This window comes from Heptranchias perlo, chromosome 22, assembly GCF_035084215.1.
Source record: "Heptranchias perlo isolate sHepPer1 chromosome 22, sHepPer1.hap1, whole genome shotgun sequence".
Classification (NCBI taxonomy): domain Eukaryota; kingdom Metazoa; phylum Chordata; class Chondrichthyes; order Hexanchiformes; family Hexanchidae; genus Heptranchias; species Heptranchias perlo.
The window spans coordinates 20374258-20392464 of record NC_090346.1 but is presented as its reverse complement, the minus strand read 5'-3'; the positions used below and the strand labels follow the sequence as shown (position 1 = coordinate 20392464).

Below are 18207 nucleotides of genomic sequence, written 5' to 3'. Positions count from 1 at the left end.
CTAAGTGCCCTGTTACCACTTCCTTAATAATGGATTCCAGCATTTTCCCGTCAACTGATGTCAGGCTAACTGGCCTGTAATTCCCTGTTTTCTCTCTCCCTCCTTTCTTGAATAGCAGGGTTACATTTGCTACCTTCCAATCCGCTGGGACCATTCTAGAATCTAGGGAATTTTGGAAGATCATAACCAAAGCATTCACTATCTCTGCACCTCTTTTAGAACACTCGGATGTAGGCCATCAGGTCTGCTTTTAGTCCCATTATTTTCTCAAGTACTTTTTCTCTACTGATAATAATTACTTTAAGTTCCTCACTCTCATTAGCCCCTTGATTCCCCACTATTTCTGGTATGTTTTTTGTGTCTTCTACTGTGAAGACAGATACAAAATATTTGTTTAACACATCTGCCATTTCCTGATACCCCATTATAATTTCTCTTGTCTCAGCCTCTAAGGGACCAACATTTACTTTTGCTACTCTCTTCCTTTTTACATACTTGAAGAAGCTCTTACTATCCATTTTTATATTTCTTGCTAGTATTCTTTCATATTCTATTTTCTCTCTTTTTATCAATTTTTTGGTTGTCTTTTGCTGGTTTCTAAAACTCTCCCATTCATCAGACTTACTACTCTTCTTGGCAACATTATTAGCCTCTTCTTTTAATCTAACACTATCCTTAACTTCTTTAGTTAGCCACGGGTGGATCACTTTTCCTGTGGCGTTTTATTTCTCAATGGAATGTATATTTGTTGAGAATATTGAAATATTTCTTTAAATGTTTGCCATTGCTTTCAACCGGCCAGCAAGGCCAGCATTTATCGCCTATCTGTGATGAAATTCTTTGTAGTGGTTTGATACAACTGAGTGGCTTGCTGGACGACTCCAGAGAGCAGTTAAAAGTCAACCACATTGGTGTTGGGCTGGAGTCGCATAAAGGACAGACCGAGTAAGGAGGGAAAGTTTCCCTCTGTATGGAACAACAGTTAGCTTTAACAACAAATCAACAGCTTCATGTTCACTTTTACTGATAAACTGAATTTTTTAAAACTGAATTCAAATTCACAAACTGCTATGGTGAGATTTGAATTCTCTGAATTATTAGTATTATTATTTATTGTTAGTTTTCTATTCTGATGAAGGGTTACACCAAAACATAAATCTGACTTATCCCTTTGGAGACACGTACTGATCTGCTATGTATTTTCTGTTTTTGTTCCAACTTTTGAACATTTGCAGTTTTTTTCTTTTTGTTAAGTCAGTATTATTGTCTTTTCATTTATTGAAGCAGTGTGGATACATTTAAAATGGAGAAATCCATTTTGTTAGGAACAAAGTAGTCAGTAAAAAATTGAAGTACTTTAATAATTCTTATTGATCAGAACCAAAAGGAATACGTCTGCTTAGAAATTTGATTGGCCTCGAAAACAGGTGCACAGGGTCGGAACACATAATGCACCTGCCTGTTCACATGGGCACAGGGGTTAGGGCGCGCACTGTACCCGCCTGTTCACGTGGGTGCAGGGGTTGGAGCGCACACTGTATCCGCCTGTTCACGTGGGTGCAGGGGTTGGGGTGCACACTGTACCCGCCTGTTCACGTGGGCACAGGAGTTGGGGCGCACACTGTACCCACCTGTTCACGTGGGTGCAGGGGTTGGAGCGCACACTGTACCCGCCTGTTCACATGGGCGCAAGGGTTGGGGCGCACACTGTACCCGCCTGTTCACATGGACGCAAGGGTTGGGGTTCACACTGCATCCACCTGTTCACATGGGCACAGGGGTTGGGGTGCGCACTGTACCTGCCTGTTCACATGGGTGCAGGGGTTGGAGCGCACACTGTACCCGCCTGTTCACATGGGTGCAGGGGTTGGAGCGCACACTGTACCCGCCTGTTCACGTGGGTGCAGGGGTTGGGGTGCACACTGTACCCGCCTGTTCACGTGGGCACAGGAGTTGGGGCGCACACTGTACCCGCCTGTTCACGTGGGTGCAGGGGTTGGAGCGCACACTGTACCCGCCTGTTCACATGGGCGCAAGGGCTGGGGCGCACACTGTACCCGCCTGTTCACATGGACGCAAGGGTTGGGGTTCACACTGCATCCACCTGTTCACATGGGCACAGGGGTTGGGGTGCGCACTGTACCTGCCTGTTCACATGGTCGCAGGGGTTGGGGCGCACAGTGTACCTGCCTGTTCACGTGGGCACAGCACTGTACCCACCTGTTCACATGGGCGCAGGGTTTGGGGCACACATTGTACGCACCTGTTCACGTGGGCGCAGGGTTTGGGGCACACATTGTACGCACCTGTTCACGTGGGCGCAGGGGTTGGGGCATACTCTGCACCCGCTTGCTCCTCTCTTTCATTTCAGATGCTGAAAATATTGTTGTCCCTGTGCCAGTGCAGGAAGAGGAGGGCAGCCTTCCTGAAGATGCACTGTCACTCGATCTGACCACAGCAAGCGCCAGCTTCACTGGCACCATGCGTACTTTAGAGGATAGGTTAGACCAGGGGGCTTCACGTGTTGAAGCACCAGGTACAGGTGCGCAGGTGCTAGGGCAGGGGGTAGGACGCCACAGGTGCCAGCTCATCAGAGGGAAAGATAACACATTAGTTCTGCTGCAGAGGACTCAGATGCTGACTTCTGTAAAGGATCAGTAGAGAGAGATGAATGGCTGCTGCAGTTTGTCATGAAGAATGTGTTGGATGAGATAAGAAGTGAGAAGGGAAAATTAGGGTAAGGTATGAAGAGACCGTGCACAACGTGTTCTCTAGCGTTGTCACTTGCCATGTCCAGAATACCAAAGAAGGCTGACGGACATACAGCAGGAAACGTTAGATGCACTGGGCAGCCTGCCAGCGAGCTTGCTCGGAACATGGAGGAGTCCAGCTCCAACTTGTGTCGGGGCATCATACAGAGCACGGAGACCATGTGACCACTGCTGCCAGGGAAGCTTAGACTACTGCCATCTTGGCTCTGAGGTTGACAGGGGCTTCCAGAACATCACATCACTCTGGCACCCTGCTCTCGCACAGAGCCGTAGGAGTGCTTAAGGCGCAGCCCCAGAAGAGTAACCGTGGCTCCATTGGAGAGTTTCTATTTTCTGGATTTTGGGTTGGTGTTCATATTTGTAGGCAGTTGAAGCCAAGATCCATGAGGCTGGACTGAAAGAAGGAAATTGGATGGGAGTGATGAGCACAGTGGTGATAAGGATTGTGGGACTGTTGCTGTACTGGGGATGGGAGGGACGATTCAGGTGAAGCCCTCTTGGGTCACTTGTTCTTTGAAAGCTCTGGCAGCTAGGGGTCGATGCTACTCCTGCTATTTCTCCTGTTCATTCTGCTCTTCCTGTGAGCTGAACTAACACAGCACCAAAAATTGCTGTCTCAATGTTCTTTCAAGAAAGTGAAGTCATACTTTTGTGAAATTCTAGGAGGGGATAATAGCAGTGTGTAAACAAATGTCATTATATGTTGTTAGATATACAACCTGGTATTCACTAATTCAATACATGATTTATCTGTTTGCATTTGTTCTATATTGAAGCTATGCACCATATTATGAAAATATGGGGCTGAAATTCCATGGGACATGATCCCTGCAGCCATGCTGGGGTCGTACCCCACCAGTGCCCTCCAGCACTGACCCCGCCAGAGTTTGTGAGGTCAGTGGGAGAGCACCTCGCATGCACAGGGCCACTACAGGCACATGTTGGGTGCCCACCTGTGTAAGTAACCCAGTACTAATTTTCTTTTTTAAAAATTGGGGACTAAGGCTGCTTTCATGGCATGCACGCCCTTAAGTTATTCTTGCCCTTCTGGAGGACTGTAGGCTTCATGTGACTCAGTGTACTAGCGTCCAGTCTTCTGCCAGGTCCCTTATGGACCAGGGACATGGGAGCTCCCAGTATAGAGAGTGCCCGCATCTGGCCCTGGCCCCCTGACATGGCTGACCTTGTAAAGATTGGATGGAGGCTTAACCTCTTACAAGGCAAAGCAGGATTTTCTAAATGAGTTTGGGACCCGGCATATCTGAATCTTGGCCTTTATTTGAGCCGTTCCATTGGACTCTTGTGGATTTCCAGCAGACTCTGGCCAAATGTTTGATGAAATTTGGCCCCTATTTATTTATAGCAGCTACTGGTTTTGAAAAATAATATTTTATCTACATTTATAGGAACCAGTATATAATAGGGAAATATGATTACCGTTCTTTTTGTATTCAATTATATAGCAAAAATAGCAGGTGTATCAATTACATGTTGACTGACATATTTGCATATGTTGCCATGATTACATTATTTATTTTGATGACTTTGAGTTAATTTACTCTGAGCTTCTGGTTTTGAACAATGTCACTAATTGACTGTTTCAGTGGAAAGCATTTGCACCTGTTTTTGTTTTATTTAATATTTGTAATTTAAAATAATCTGCTGCTTACTTATTTAAATGGAAAAATAGGGAACACCATTTATTAATAAAAACTACATCCAAATTTGATTTGGACATTTGTTGCAGTATAGATTTTCCAGTTTAAAGCACGCAAACAATTTCTGTGAATAAGTGTTGCTAACATTACTTTTGATTGATTCCTTAATGTAGCTTTGCTGTTGGAACAGTGTCACCAATATGTCAAAAACAATTTTTTAGAATTCAGGTATTACCTGTTATGCTTTGACAGTCTCATTTTCCAGGTTTGATAAAGTGGGCAATCTATTCATCCTTCAGCTGCACAAACCCATCTTTCTGTTCTCTACTCAAACCTATGCTTCTTGCATTTGTGTCTTCTATTACTTTTCTTCAAACAATAATGTCACACGTAGCACTTTGTGAATCAAATGGTGGAATTCGATATAAAAAAACGTTTAACAAAAAAGCTAATTAACAGATGAGTGATACAATCTTAGACATCTTCTCAACAGCCAGTAGTTTCAGCCAGAACCTTTAGATGACCTGAATTGGCCACAGAAAAGGTCAAATTAAATAGTACTGCACACCTTTATTTTAGGTCAGTAATTAGTTTGAAAGTAATGTGCAGTTATGGTTCATTTCACATTTGGAGTTTATATCACATTTATTTAATGGTCTCAGCAGATCTCCTGTAGTGTTGCTCAAAGCAAGTCAGGTAATATATTGTTTTATAATGGTAGCTGCATATAGTGCACAATGTAATATTCTAGTATTAAGGTGCAATTGTTCCTTTAGGGCCTCATAATCTAATCTCTGTCCACACAAGTTATTCTGAGGCCAATTAGAGATTAATTGCTATTGTTAGGTGCTTGTAAATTTTGACTCCAGGTCAAAAGAAAGTAATAAGAACCTAATGTGTTTCTTTTTTTCCCATATTCTTTTGACACTGGCAGGTGGAAGTACTGCTCCGACCCACTTCTGCTGGAAATCCTGCTGATGAGGGAAATTTGCTTGCGGTCTTTTGGAAGGACCTGGATATGGTGAGACTCAATGGTTTGTGGCAACAGGTTATTTGGTTTGTTTGCAGAAGATTTTTAATGATATATTGGTATAAAGATAGAATTTATTGTCGCTGATATTAGTGGACGAATGCTAAACATGTTTGTATGACATTCCTCTGTCTGTTATTTTAGTGGAGGTGTTAACTGTACTATGTGTTTAACTGCTAATATTCCCAATAGTCATTTATAGACCATATGTTCTGGCTAAGACTTATAAAACAATAAAAATAATTAACATTTTCAAAACACAATTTTGACTATTTGCAGTGTGCCAGATAAAGAGAAATACTATATGATATAACCCAGTATGATTTTAAAACCATTAATTAGATATTAAAAACATTACCAGGTATTACCTCGCAACATTGAAAATGAATGACAGTTATGAATAAACTATGAATTTATGATACATTTAATATACATTTGAATAAATAGGTTTGCTGCCATAAAGAGACAAATAGAGCGGAATTTTTATATTGCAAATACCAGCTGCAGAGTCGTTATAGAGCAGTATACAAAGTGTTTAAGATATTTTGCAAGATTAATATTTTCAACTGGCATTCAGTTGAAATCAGTTCCTCACCTCCATTCTGTCTCTGTATTCTACTCTGGCTTAGAAACTGCAGTTGGTATTATTTTGGAGTTAATTGTTAATCTCCAATATTGCTTGTTTCAGGAGCATCTTCTTGAGACCTGGGAGTTAAAATAGCTCGAGCTTCATTTCTGCAGCAGTGGGTGAGTTTCCAACTCACCTTGCCACCCACCCACCCAAAACCCACCTGGAGTTAAAATCGGGACATTTAATAACTTCATATAAATCAAGATCCATTAGAACACGACCAGGCTGATCCTGCAATCCTAGTGAAGAGTGTCACTCAGAGGGAGCACAGGGTGGGAAATCGTGGACCTACAGCCCCTGAAGTTAATCTGTCTATAACTCTAAAGGGGGAAATTTAACTCCCTCTGCCCGGGGGAAACCCGGTGGAACGGGAGTTAAAATCCAAGTGGTGCACTCACTGCTCATTTTCCACCCTGTGGTTATCTTAACACCGTAGGCAGGAGGAACACTCCTGGCTCCCGATTACTGTAAATTGCCAAACCTCCCTTTAAGCACCACTGGTTAGGCCACTCTAGAGCCAGAAAAACTAAGCAGAGCATGCATGGCACAGGCTTCGCACAATTTATGCCAAATTTGGCAGCGGGACCTTAAAACAGGCGTTAGGCCCCTGATTAGCATATTCAACCGGCCTAACGACTGTTTCAGGCAGGAGCCCTGGATACTTGGGGAGATCAGGCACAGATGATCACATCTGGAAATTGGTCCCTACAACTCTCATTTTTCATCCGAAACACAGTGCTCGGCGAGGACCAATTTCTTCCCCTAAGTTTTTCTAACCTTTCCTCATAGCTCATTCCTTTACACTTGGATTCAATCTTGTTGATCTTTTCTGTATCCTCTGCGATGCTTATGTTTATTTTGAGGTCTAATACCAGAATTGAACATGATAACCACAAAATGTAGTTGGATCAATGTATTGTAGACTGCCTAATATAACCTCCAGAGACTTGTACTTCTCTCTTCTAGCTATATATATCCCAGTGTTCCATATTTATTTTAATTGCTTTGCCACATAACCTAGACATTGAAAGTAATGAATCAACTCCACAGTCAGACCACGAATTATGGGCCCTTCACACTCATGGAATAAATTGAGTACGGCATTGCTACACTGTTGTATATTTATTCAATGACTGATATTTTCAGTGCCCAGAATGTGATCATTGCAGTTTGTTATCTCTTAAAGGCTGTTTTGACTCATCCCAGAATGAATTTAAAAAGATACATCAGTCACTTGCATCTGCAATATTCATGGGACTTTAACATTACTGAAAGAAATCCTGAATGCACCCTCTACCGAGGGATAGGCTTTAGTTTTCTGTCAATTCTAGAAACTGAAATCATACATACCTGAAAGAACAGTGAAGACAGCAGCAAACGCATTCAGTTTGAGCCCGTCTATCACATTACTTGAATGAAAGAGCTCCAGACACATCAGGGTGAAACCAACAACTAAAAGCACGATATATAAAACTTCAGAGATGACCGACAACCAAAGAACACCTGCAACACAGGAGACACACACTGAGAAACCTGCACAGGTCTGAAGGTATAAAGGTAGAGTACGAGAGGAAATTTGTTATAGTCTGAGCATATACTGGCCATAGTCCCTTTTAGATATGAATAGATCCAAACAGTACTCAACTGTATAATAGTAACTTAGCTGTAAGATGTGAAGCTGTATTCATATATATTATCACAAGTTGAATTAAAGATGACCCAAACACAAAGTGAAATAGAAATAATTCTGAAAAAATTACCTGACACCTTACCAAATATTGTCCAAATACTGAGAGAATTTTTTATAACATACAGCATAACTTCTAAAATCTAGAACCATAGAAAAGATACAGTACAGAATGGGGCCATTCGGCCCATCATGTCCGCGCCAGCTCGAAGAACAACCAGGTGCCCATTCTAATCCCACCTTCCAGCACCCAGTCCGTAGCCCTGTAGCTTACAGCACTTTAGGGGCAGGTCCAGGTACTTTTTAAAAGAGTTGAGGGTCCTTGCTTCTACCACCAATTCGGGCAGCGAATTCCATACACCCATCACCCTCTGGGTAAAAAAGTTTTTCCTCATGTCCCCTCTAATCCTTCCGCCAATCAGCTTAAATATATGACCTCTAGTTCTTGAACTCGCCGCTAGGGAAAACAAGTACTTCCTGTCTACTCTATCCAGGCCCCTCATAATTTTGTACACCTCAATCAAGTCTCCCCTCAGCCTCCTCTGCTTCAAGGAAAACAATCCCAGCCTATCCAATCTCTCCTCGTAGCTGCAATTTTCAAGCCCTGGCAACATTCTTGTAAATCTTCTCTGCACTCTCTCCAGAGCAATTACATCCTTCCTGTAATGTGGTGACCAGAACTGCACACAATACTCCAGCTGTGGCCTTACCAGCGTTTTATACAGTTCCATCATTACATCCCTGCTTTTGTATTCTATACCTCGGCTAATAACAAAGAGCATTCCGTATGCCTTCTTCACAACCTTATCTACTTGTACTGCCACCTTCAGGAACCTGTGCACTCCAAGGTCTCTCACGTCCTCTACCCCTCTCAATATATTCCCATTTACTGCGTATTCCCTTTTACCATTTGCCCTGCCTAAGTGCATTACCTCACACTTCTCCGGCTTGAACTCCATTTGCCACTTTTCCGCCCACTCCACCAACCCATTGATATCTTCTTGGAGTCTACAGCTATCCTCTTCACTATCAACTACATGGCCAATTTTTGTGTCGTCTGCAAATTTGCCAATTGTGCCCCCTGACTTTCAAGTCCAAATCATTAATATATACCACAAACAGCAAGGGACCCAACACTGAGCCCTGTGGCAAACCACTGGAAATGAATGTCCATTCGCAAAGACATCCATCGACTTTTACCCTTTGTTTCCTGTTACTGAGCCAATTTTGGATCCAATTCTCCACATTTCCCTGTATCCCATGGGCTTTTACCTTTCTGACCAGTCTGCCACATGGCACCTTGTCAGATGCTTTACTAAAATCCATGTAGACAACATCCACTGCACTACCCTCATCAATCCTCCTTGTCATTTCCTCAAAGAATTTAATCAGATTTGTAAGGCATGACCTTCCCTGAACAAATCCATGCTGACTATTCCTGATTAAACCATGCCTTTCCAGGTGACAGTTTATTCGATCTCTCAGTGTTGATTCTAATAGTTTTCCCACCGCCGAGGTAAGACTGATCGGCCTATAATTGTTCGGCCTTTCCCTTGTACCATTTTTAAACAATGGTACTATGTTTGCAGTCTTCCAGTCCTCCGGTACCTCCCCTGTATCTAGTGAGGATTGGAAAATGATCCTCAGAGCATCCGCATTTCACACCTCTCCTCTTTAACTACTACGTCCGGATCATCCCTTTCCTTTGTGAATACGGAGACAAAATATTCATTTAAAACCCTACCCACATCCTCTGCTTCTACACACAAGTTACCCTCATCATCCCTGATAGGTCCCACCTTTTCCTCAGCTATCCTCTTGTTCTTAATGTACTGATAAAACATCTTTGTGTTTTCTTTAATCTTACTTGCTAATATTTTTTCATGCCCTCTCTTTGCTTTCCTTATTTCCTTTTTTATGTCATCCCTGTACTTTCTATACTCCTCTAGGCTTTCTGCAGTATTTAATTTTCTGTGACAGTCATAAGCTTTATTTTTCTGCTTTATCTTGCCCTGTATAATTCTAGACAACCAGGGGGCTCTAAATTTGGCAGTGCCACCCTTTTTCTTTGAGGGGACGTGTCTGCATTATATCCATAGAATTTCACTTTTTAGTGCCTCCCGTTGGCTTGCCACTGATTTCTCCTCAAGTAGTTGTGTCCAGTCCACTTCTGCCAATTCACCTCTTAGTTCTGTAAAATTTGCCTTCCCCTAATTTAAAACATTTACTCCTGATTTAACTCTGTCCTTTTCCATAATAATGCTAAAACTAACTGAATTGTGGTCACTATCCCCAATATGGTCACCCACTGTCACTTCACCCACTTGCCCATCTTCATTTCCCAGGACTAAATCTAGAATTGCATCCCCTCTTGTTGGGCTCGTCACGAACTGGCTATAAAAGTTCTCCTGGACACCAAAGTAAAAATGATATTTTCGCTCCATTGATCTCAAAACAATTCATTAAAATTATTGATAATTTACTTTTATATTGTCAATGACTTTTTTAATACCTGCAACATAATTGATTTTGAATCACTGGGAAGTATTAGTAAAATGGAGTCCTGCAGTCCAGTTCTAATTTCTAGTCATATGGCTCATTCACACCTTCATTGCCTACTGGTTAACTAAACAACATTACTCAGGGAAATAAAGATCAGGGGCTCAATTTTCAAAGTAAAAAACAGGTAGGTTGGGGGCGTGGGGGGGGGGGGCATTGAAAATTGCCACCATTTCACACCCGCCCCCAACCCGCCTCCAATTCGCCCATTTCCGGTTTTCACCGGGATGGGAAGAGGGGTGGGCAACCAACCCGCTCCCAGGAGGCGGGTTGATCCTCAAAACCTTTCAGGAAGGCTTCAGGCCTCCATTTTTCTCAGATTCCTGATTTTAACCCCGGGGTACCGGGATTCCCGGGCCTTCTGTTTTATGCCTCATGAAAGGAGGCGAGAAGGCCCGAGACTAACAGTTAGGTGCCTAGAAAGGCACAGCTTGTGGGCCTGGAGGAGCAGGAGTGCTTTGCCCAGGCCCAACAAGCTTTTCTGCACCGACCCTCCAATGATCGCGGACACCCAACCCCCGATCGCAACCCCCCCGCCCCCCCTGCTTGCGGAGCCCCCAATGCGGACCCCTGACCCCGATCCTCCCCCAACCTCCTCCCCCTCCGATCCCCCAACCCGATCCCCCAACCCCCGACCCTGGTCCTCCACCCCAATCCAATCCTCCCACCTCCGACCCTCCCCCTCAACAATCACGGACCCCCGTGACTGACCCCCGGTCCCATCCCCCATGACTCACGACCCCCATGCCAACTTATGCCCACCCATGCCCCCCCTGCCCCCACCCCCCCCATCCATACAAACAAAGACTTACATGCAGACTTAACTGAAGACGTCCTCTCCCTGACTGGTCTCCCGTCCGCCTGAGACCAGCCTGTCAATCAGGCCGCTCAGTCCGACGGGAAACCGACAAAGAAAAATAAAAGACGTCCTTACGTCAAAATTGTAAGGATCGCCGGGAAACTAATGGGTTCCTGACCTCAATTTGACCCCCCCGCCTCCTTTCCAGCTTGGTTTTAAAATTGAGCCCCAGATTTCATGTTAAAATCAGTTGAATTAATCTTTTAAACCAGCATTTTTGTTCTGAGATAAAAATACTCGGGTCCTGAGATTCCTAAGTCCCCCATCCACTGGCGGAAGTGTGGCGGGGCATGACCTCCGACGTCCAAGGACGCTGACCCCACCAGAAATCCTGGGGTCAGCTGCTTTGCATAATGCTGAGTGAGATAAAGCTGTGACCAGACACACCAAGTGGGATGAAAAACATGAAAAAAGGGAGCATAGGTGCAACTTCAAAAGGAAAACAGTGAACAGCAATTTTTTCTGAGGTTGATATTGAAGTTTTGCTGTCAGAAATAAGACAAAGAAGGGATGCCATCATTAGAATAGCTGGGAAGAAGCCATTAAATACAGCAGCATGGCTTTTGTGGAAGGAGGTGGCTGTGGCAATAAGTGTCATCTCTATAACACCAAGAATCCCCAGTGTCGGAAGACGTTTAATGACCTCACAAGCTCTGCAAAAGTAAGTGAGTTGTCAACTGAATAACAGGAGAGGCAAATGAGTATTCCCTGCCCCAGTATTCATGTGGTGCCTTTTTGGCAAGGCATGTTGTTTCTGTAACATTCTGTAGCACTCATGTCAACTTTCTCACATCATTGTAGTGCATGTTTCACATACTAGGTCTATGTTCCCTTCCACCCACGAATGTTATCATTCATTCCATGACTGCAGAATCTGGAGACTGCTACAGCCAATTAACACAATGCATTCCTTCTGCAAGAAAAGCCAGAGAAGGACAGGCCACTGGGGAAGAAAGCACAGACTTCTGCATTCTAAGTCATCATGAAGAGGAGACACTGTCAATCAATGGAACGGCTGTGGACTAGTATTTGGTAATGGAGATGTGGGAGCCAACATGCTTTCAGAGGCTTCATGATCACATACTATACCTTTTCTAATTTGTTTCTATGCATCCTTCTATTCGTTCAAGAACTACCAGCTTCTTTACAAGAGATTAAGATAGCATGCAGGGCATGCAGACCCAAGTTAACAAGAGTGTGTTTTTCCCTCCAGAGATTGCAAGCTAGGAAACAGAAGGGAAAGATGATAACCAAAAGATTGCAGTCCCCTCTACCTCTGACAGCGCTGTTGCTCACTCACTCACCCTGTTATTCTGCCTCGTCCTTGCACTTAGTAGCCTAGAGATTGTCATTCAGGAAGTTATACACAGTGTAGATGAGGAATTGATAGGTGGTGAGACACAGAGCACAAGAAAGCCAGAAGATGCAGGTAATGATGTACAGTTTGATGTAGCTGAAGAAACGTCTGCCCATTTTCTGCAAAGATGGCTGGGATAGTGTTGGAGTCCACTGCCCTAATGCGCACCAACATTTGGGAGGGTTTTATATCTTTGCAGTATATCCTGGAGAAAGTGGCAACTGCAGGAACATATGCATGCCTGCCCTTGTTCTAATACAGATCCAAGTAAGTCAATCAATACAATGTATTGGGGCACTGAATAAAGGACTGATGGTCTTAGGAGACATTTTGGGGAAGTTGATGTCAACCAAGACTGCATCTTGGAGGGCCTAGAGGATATTTAGTTAACTCCCTTTCAGGGATTTAAGCATCCTTCTGCTTCTAAAAGACCAGTTCTCCCGCTAATTACTGGAAATTGGAATCCTGCTCCCAGTACCAGTGAAGTGGCTGGTGACCGTGCCTCAGAGGCTGCTTTCCCTCATGGCAGAAGCACATATGAGCACTTCATCAACTCCCTGCAGAACCCTTCCACTTTCCAGGCTGCCACGGAGCATAAAGAATCAGTCTGTCCTATGTCTATCCCAGGACACGGTGACCCTGAAAAAAGGGTCATCTACATCCCAAGATGCTCATACTAGTTTGGAGTAGCCATCTATAACTCAGATGCCAGGCTTTCAGGTAGCACTTAAACAAACTGTTACAATAGGGCAGAGAAAAGGCCATGTTACACGGGACGAAACTAAGAAATGCTTTCGTAAATACTTGCAATAATTCACTGAAATTATTGATGTAATGAGTGCTCGGTATTTAGTTGCCTTGTAGGACAATGGGACACAAGTACTGAGCAGATGTTGAAGCTAATGATTATGATATGATGGATTTCACTTTCACCATAGATAAGTTAGCGAGAGGAGGCTGCTCTTTGAAGTGCTAAGACTGCAGAAAAAGTATTGGCCTGTGCATCTATGAAGGTGTCCCGAATGAGTTTGGATCTCAGCTATGTAGCAGCACTAGCAACTGCATCTGATTCACTTTTGTCATAGGGATCAGCAGTGTCATCATTTGCCTCCTTGGCATTGTCTGGGACATCCACCATCAGTCCTTTCCTGATAACAAAGTTATGAAGCACACAATGTGGCTACCATAATTCACAAAATGTCTCATGGCACATACAGCAGGCACCCCCAGACTTATCCTGGTACCAGAACCCTCCTTTAAGCATCCCAATGGCATGCTCAATGCAAATTCTTGTCTTACGATGTGCTTCATTGTAGTGTTCCTCTGCAATGGAGGTCCTATGAAGTGACATCATGAGACATGGGAGCAGCGGGTATCGGTTGTCACCCAGCAGCCATACAGCCCCGTGCCCCATTGCTGAAATAGAACTGGAATATTGAACTGACGAAGTATAAAAGCATCATGGCGGCTCCCAGAATATTGTGAGTTCCCATTCAAGAAGATATGCTTATCATTGCAAATGACCTGCATATTTAGGAAATGGAAGCTTTTGTGGTTGATGCATATACGGGGGCTCATATTTGGGGCTCTCAATGTCACGACAACCTTGGGGAATCCAGAGATTTGGTAAAGCTTTATTGCCCTCTCAGTTATCTGTCTGAGTTATAGTCCAGCAATTTTATTTTAAATTCACAAGCTTTCGGAGGCTTCCTCCTTCCTCAGGTAAATGTTCAGGAGCTCCTCGAAGCCTACGCATTTATACATATAGAACAATACATGGTGTTTACAGAATGCCCCTGCAACTGCCCGTTGCCAAGGCAATCACCGTGTTCAGACAGAGAGGTGTCACCTGCAGAACCCCCGAATACACATTCAACAAAAAAACAAACAGGAAAAAAAACAGAGAGAGGCAGAAACATCCGGAAGGCAGAGAAAGCCAGCAAATGACCCATTATATTAAAAATAGATAACATTTGTTCGCTGGTGGGGTAACGTGTAGCGTGACATGAACCCAAGATCCCGGTTGAGGCCGTCCTCATGGGTGCGGAACTTGGCTATCAATTTCTGCTCGACGATTTTGCGTTGTCGTGTGTCTCGAAGGCCGCCTTGGAGTACGCTTACCCGAAGGTCGGTGGATGAATGTCCATGACTGCTGAAGTGTTCCCCGACTGGGAGGGAACCCTCCTGTTTGGCGATTGTTGCGCGGTGTCCGTTCATCCGTTGTCGCAGCGTCTGCATGGTCTCGCCAATGTACCATGCTCTGGGGCATCCTTTCCTGCAACGTATGAGGTAGACAACGTTGGCCGAGTCACAGGAGTATGAACCATGCACCTGGTGGGTGGTGTCCTCTCGTGTGATGGTGGTATCTGTGTCGATGATCTGGCATGTCTTGCAGAGGTTACCGTGGCAGGGTTGTGTGGTGTCGTGGACGCTGTTCTCTTGAAAGCTAGGTAATTTGCTGCGAACGATGGTCTGTTTGAGGTTGGGTGGCTGTTTAAAGGCGAGTAGTGGAGGTGTGGGGATGGCCATAGCGAGGTGTTTGTCCTCATTGATGACATGTTGAAGGCTGCGGAGAACATGGCGTAGTTTCTCCGCTCCGGGGAAGTACTGGACGACAAAGGGTACTCTGTTGGTTGCGTCCCGTGTTAGTCTCCTGAGGAGGTCTATGCGATTTTTTGCTGTGGCCCGTCGGAACTGTCGATCGATGAGTCGAGCGTCATATCCCGTTCTTACTAGGGTGTCTTTCAGCGTCTGTAGGTGTCCATCGCGTTCCTCCTCGTCTGAGCAGACCCTGTGTATTCGCAGGGCCTGTCCATAGGGGATGACCTCTTTGACGTGGTTAGGGTGGAAGCTGGAAAAGTGGAGCATCGTGAGGTTGTCCGTGGGCTTGCAGCAAATTACCTAGCTTTCAAGAGAACAGCGTCCACGGTTCATACTCCTGTGACTCGGCCAACGTTGTCTACCTCATACGTTGCAGGAAAGGATGCCCCAGAGCATGGTACATTGGCGAGACCATGCAGACGCTGCGACAACGGATGAACGGACACCGCGCAACAATCGCCAAACAGGAGGGTTCCCTCCCAGTCGGGGAACACTTCAGCAGTCATGGACATTCATCCACCGACCTTCGGGTAAGCGTAATCCAAGGCGGCCTTCGAGACACACGACAACGCAAAATCGTCGAGCAGAAATTGATAGCCAAGTTCCGCACCCATGAGGACGGCCTCAACCGGGATCTTGGGTTCATGTCACGCTACACGTTACCCCACCAGCGAACAAATGTTATCTGTTTTTAATATAATGGGTCATTTGCTGGCTTTCTCTGCCTTCCGGATGTTTCTGCCTCTCTCTGTTTTTTTTCCTGTTTGTTTTTTTGTTGAATGTGTATTCGGGGGTTCTGCAGGTGACACCTCTCTGTCTGAACACGGTGATTGCCTTGGCAACGGGCAGTTGCAGGGGCATTCTGTAAACACCATGTATTGTTCTATATGTATAAATGCGTAGGCTTCGAGGAGCTCCTGAACATTTACCTGAGGAAGGAGGAAGCCTCCGAAAGCTTGTGAATTTAAAATAAAATTGCTGGACTATAACTTGGTGTTGTAAAATTGTTTACAATTGTCAACCCCAGTCCATCACCGGCATCTCCACATCTTATCTGTCTGAGACTACTGTAAAAATGTATAAATTTAGCTGTATTGGCATAGAGAGCATTGATGACTTGCCTTATCCGTGAATATACAACAAAGTGGTTGAGGGTCCAAAAGGTCCCTTGTGGGTCCCTGGAATAAGCCTGTTCTGTAAAAGTTCAAAGTTGTGATCACTTTTTCTGTCACAGTCAGAGCTGTCCATGTTGTGGACGTTGCTTGAATATCTACTGCAGCAACAAATAAAACTTTTCCAAGGCTTTAGGACTGAAGCACAACCTCTTGAGACACAGCTCATGAGAAAGATCATAGAAGAATCATAGAAATTTATGGCACAGATAGTGATGGACTTCAAGAGGATATAGACAGGCTGGTTGAATGGGTGGACATGTGGCAGAGGAAATTTAACACAGAAAAATGTGAAGTGATACATTTCGGTAGGAAGAACAAGGGCGCAATTCTAAAAGGAGTACAAGAACAGAGAGATCTGGGGGTATATGTACACAAATCGTTGAAAGTGGCAGGGCAGGTTGAGAAAGTGGCTAAAAAAGCATACGAGATATTGGGCTTTACAAATAGAGGCATAGAGTACAAAAGCAAGGAAGTCATGATGAACCTTTATAAAACATTGGTTCAAACACAACTGGAGTATTGTGTCCAATTCTGAGCACCGTACTTTAGAAAAGATGTGAAGGCCTTAGAGAGGGTGCAGAAAAGATTTACGAGAATGATTCCAGGGATGAGGGATTTTAGTTAAGTGGATAGAATGGAGAAGCTGGGGTTGTTCTCCTTGGAACAGAGAAGGTTGAGAGGAAATTTGATAGAGATATTCAAAATCATGAAGGGTCTAGACAGAATAGATAGAGAGAAATTGTTCCCATTGGCGGAAGGGCCAAGAACCAGAGGACATAGATTTAAGTATTTGTGAAAGGTAGGTCGTGCCTGACAAACCTGATTGAATATTTTGAAGAGTTAACTAAAGTAGTGGACAGGGGAATGTCAATGGATGTTATTTATATGGACTTCCAGAAGGCATTGATAAAGTCTCACATAAGAGACTGTTAGCTAAGATAGAAGCCCATGGAATCGAGGGAAAAATATGGACTTGGTTAGGAAGTTGGCTGAGTGAAAGGCGACAGAGAGTAGGGATAATGGGTAGGTACTCACATTGGCAGGATGTGACTAGTGGAGTCCCGCAGGGATCTGTCTTGGGGCCTCAATTATTCACAATATTTATTAACGACTTAGATGAAGGCATCGAAAGTCTCATATCCACGTTTGCCGATGACGCAAAGATTGGTGGCATTGTAAGCAGTGTAGATGAAAACATAAAATTACAAAGGGCTATTGATAGATTAGGTGAATGAGCAAAACTGTGGCAAATGGAATTCAATGTAGGCAAATGTGAGGTCATCCACTTTGGATCAAAAAAGGATAGAACAGGGTACTTTCTAAATGGTAAAAAGTTAAAAACAGTGGCTGTCCAAAGGGACTTAGGGGTTCAGGTACATAAATCATTGAAGTGTCATGAACAGGTGCAGAAAATAATCAATAAGGCTAATGGAATGCTGGTCTTTATATCCAGAGGACTAGAGTACAGGGGGGAAGAAGTTATGCTGCAGCTATACAAAACCCTGGTTAGACCGCACCTGGAGTACTGTGAGCAGTTCTGGGCACCGCACCTTCGGAAGGACATATTGGCCTTGGAGGGAGTGCAGCGTAAGTTTACTAGAATGATACCCGGATTTCAAAGGTTATGTTTTGAGGAGAGATTACACAAATTGGGGTTGTATTCTCTAGAGTTTCGAAGGTTAAGGGGTGATCTGATAGAAGTTTATAAGATATTAAGGGGAACAGATAGGGTGGATAGAGAGAAACTATTTCCGCTGGTTGGGGATTCTAGGAGCAGGGGGCACAGTCTAAAAATTAGAGCCAGACCTTTCAGGAGTGAGATTAGAAAACATTTCTGTACACAAAGGGTGGTAGAAGTTTGGAACTCTCTTCCGCAAAC

General features: G+C 44.2%; 1 protein-coding gene across 4 annotated transcripts in view; it reads right to left on the bottom strand.

The window, feature by feature from the left end:
- Window positions 1-18207, bottom strand: part of gsg1l (gsg1-like) — a 256010-nt gene that overhangs the window by 86171 nt on the left and 151632 nt on the right. For 3 of the 4 annotated variants that reach the window (XM_068003117.1, XM_068003113.1, XM_068003114.1), the window contains one exon: window positions 7441-7593. The exons of the other annotated variant lie outside the window; for it this stretch is intronic. In XM_068003117.1, the coding sequence (XP_067859218.1) occupies window positions 7441-7593 (153 nt within the window). The remainder of the gene's footprint in view (window positions 1-7440; window positions 7594-18207) is intronic. 4 annotated transcript variants of the gene reach the window in all.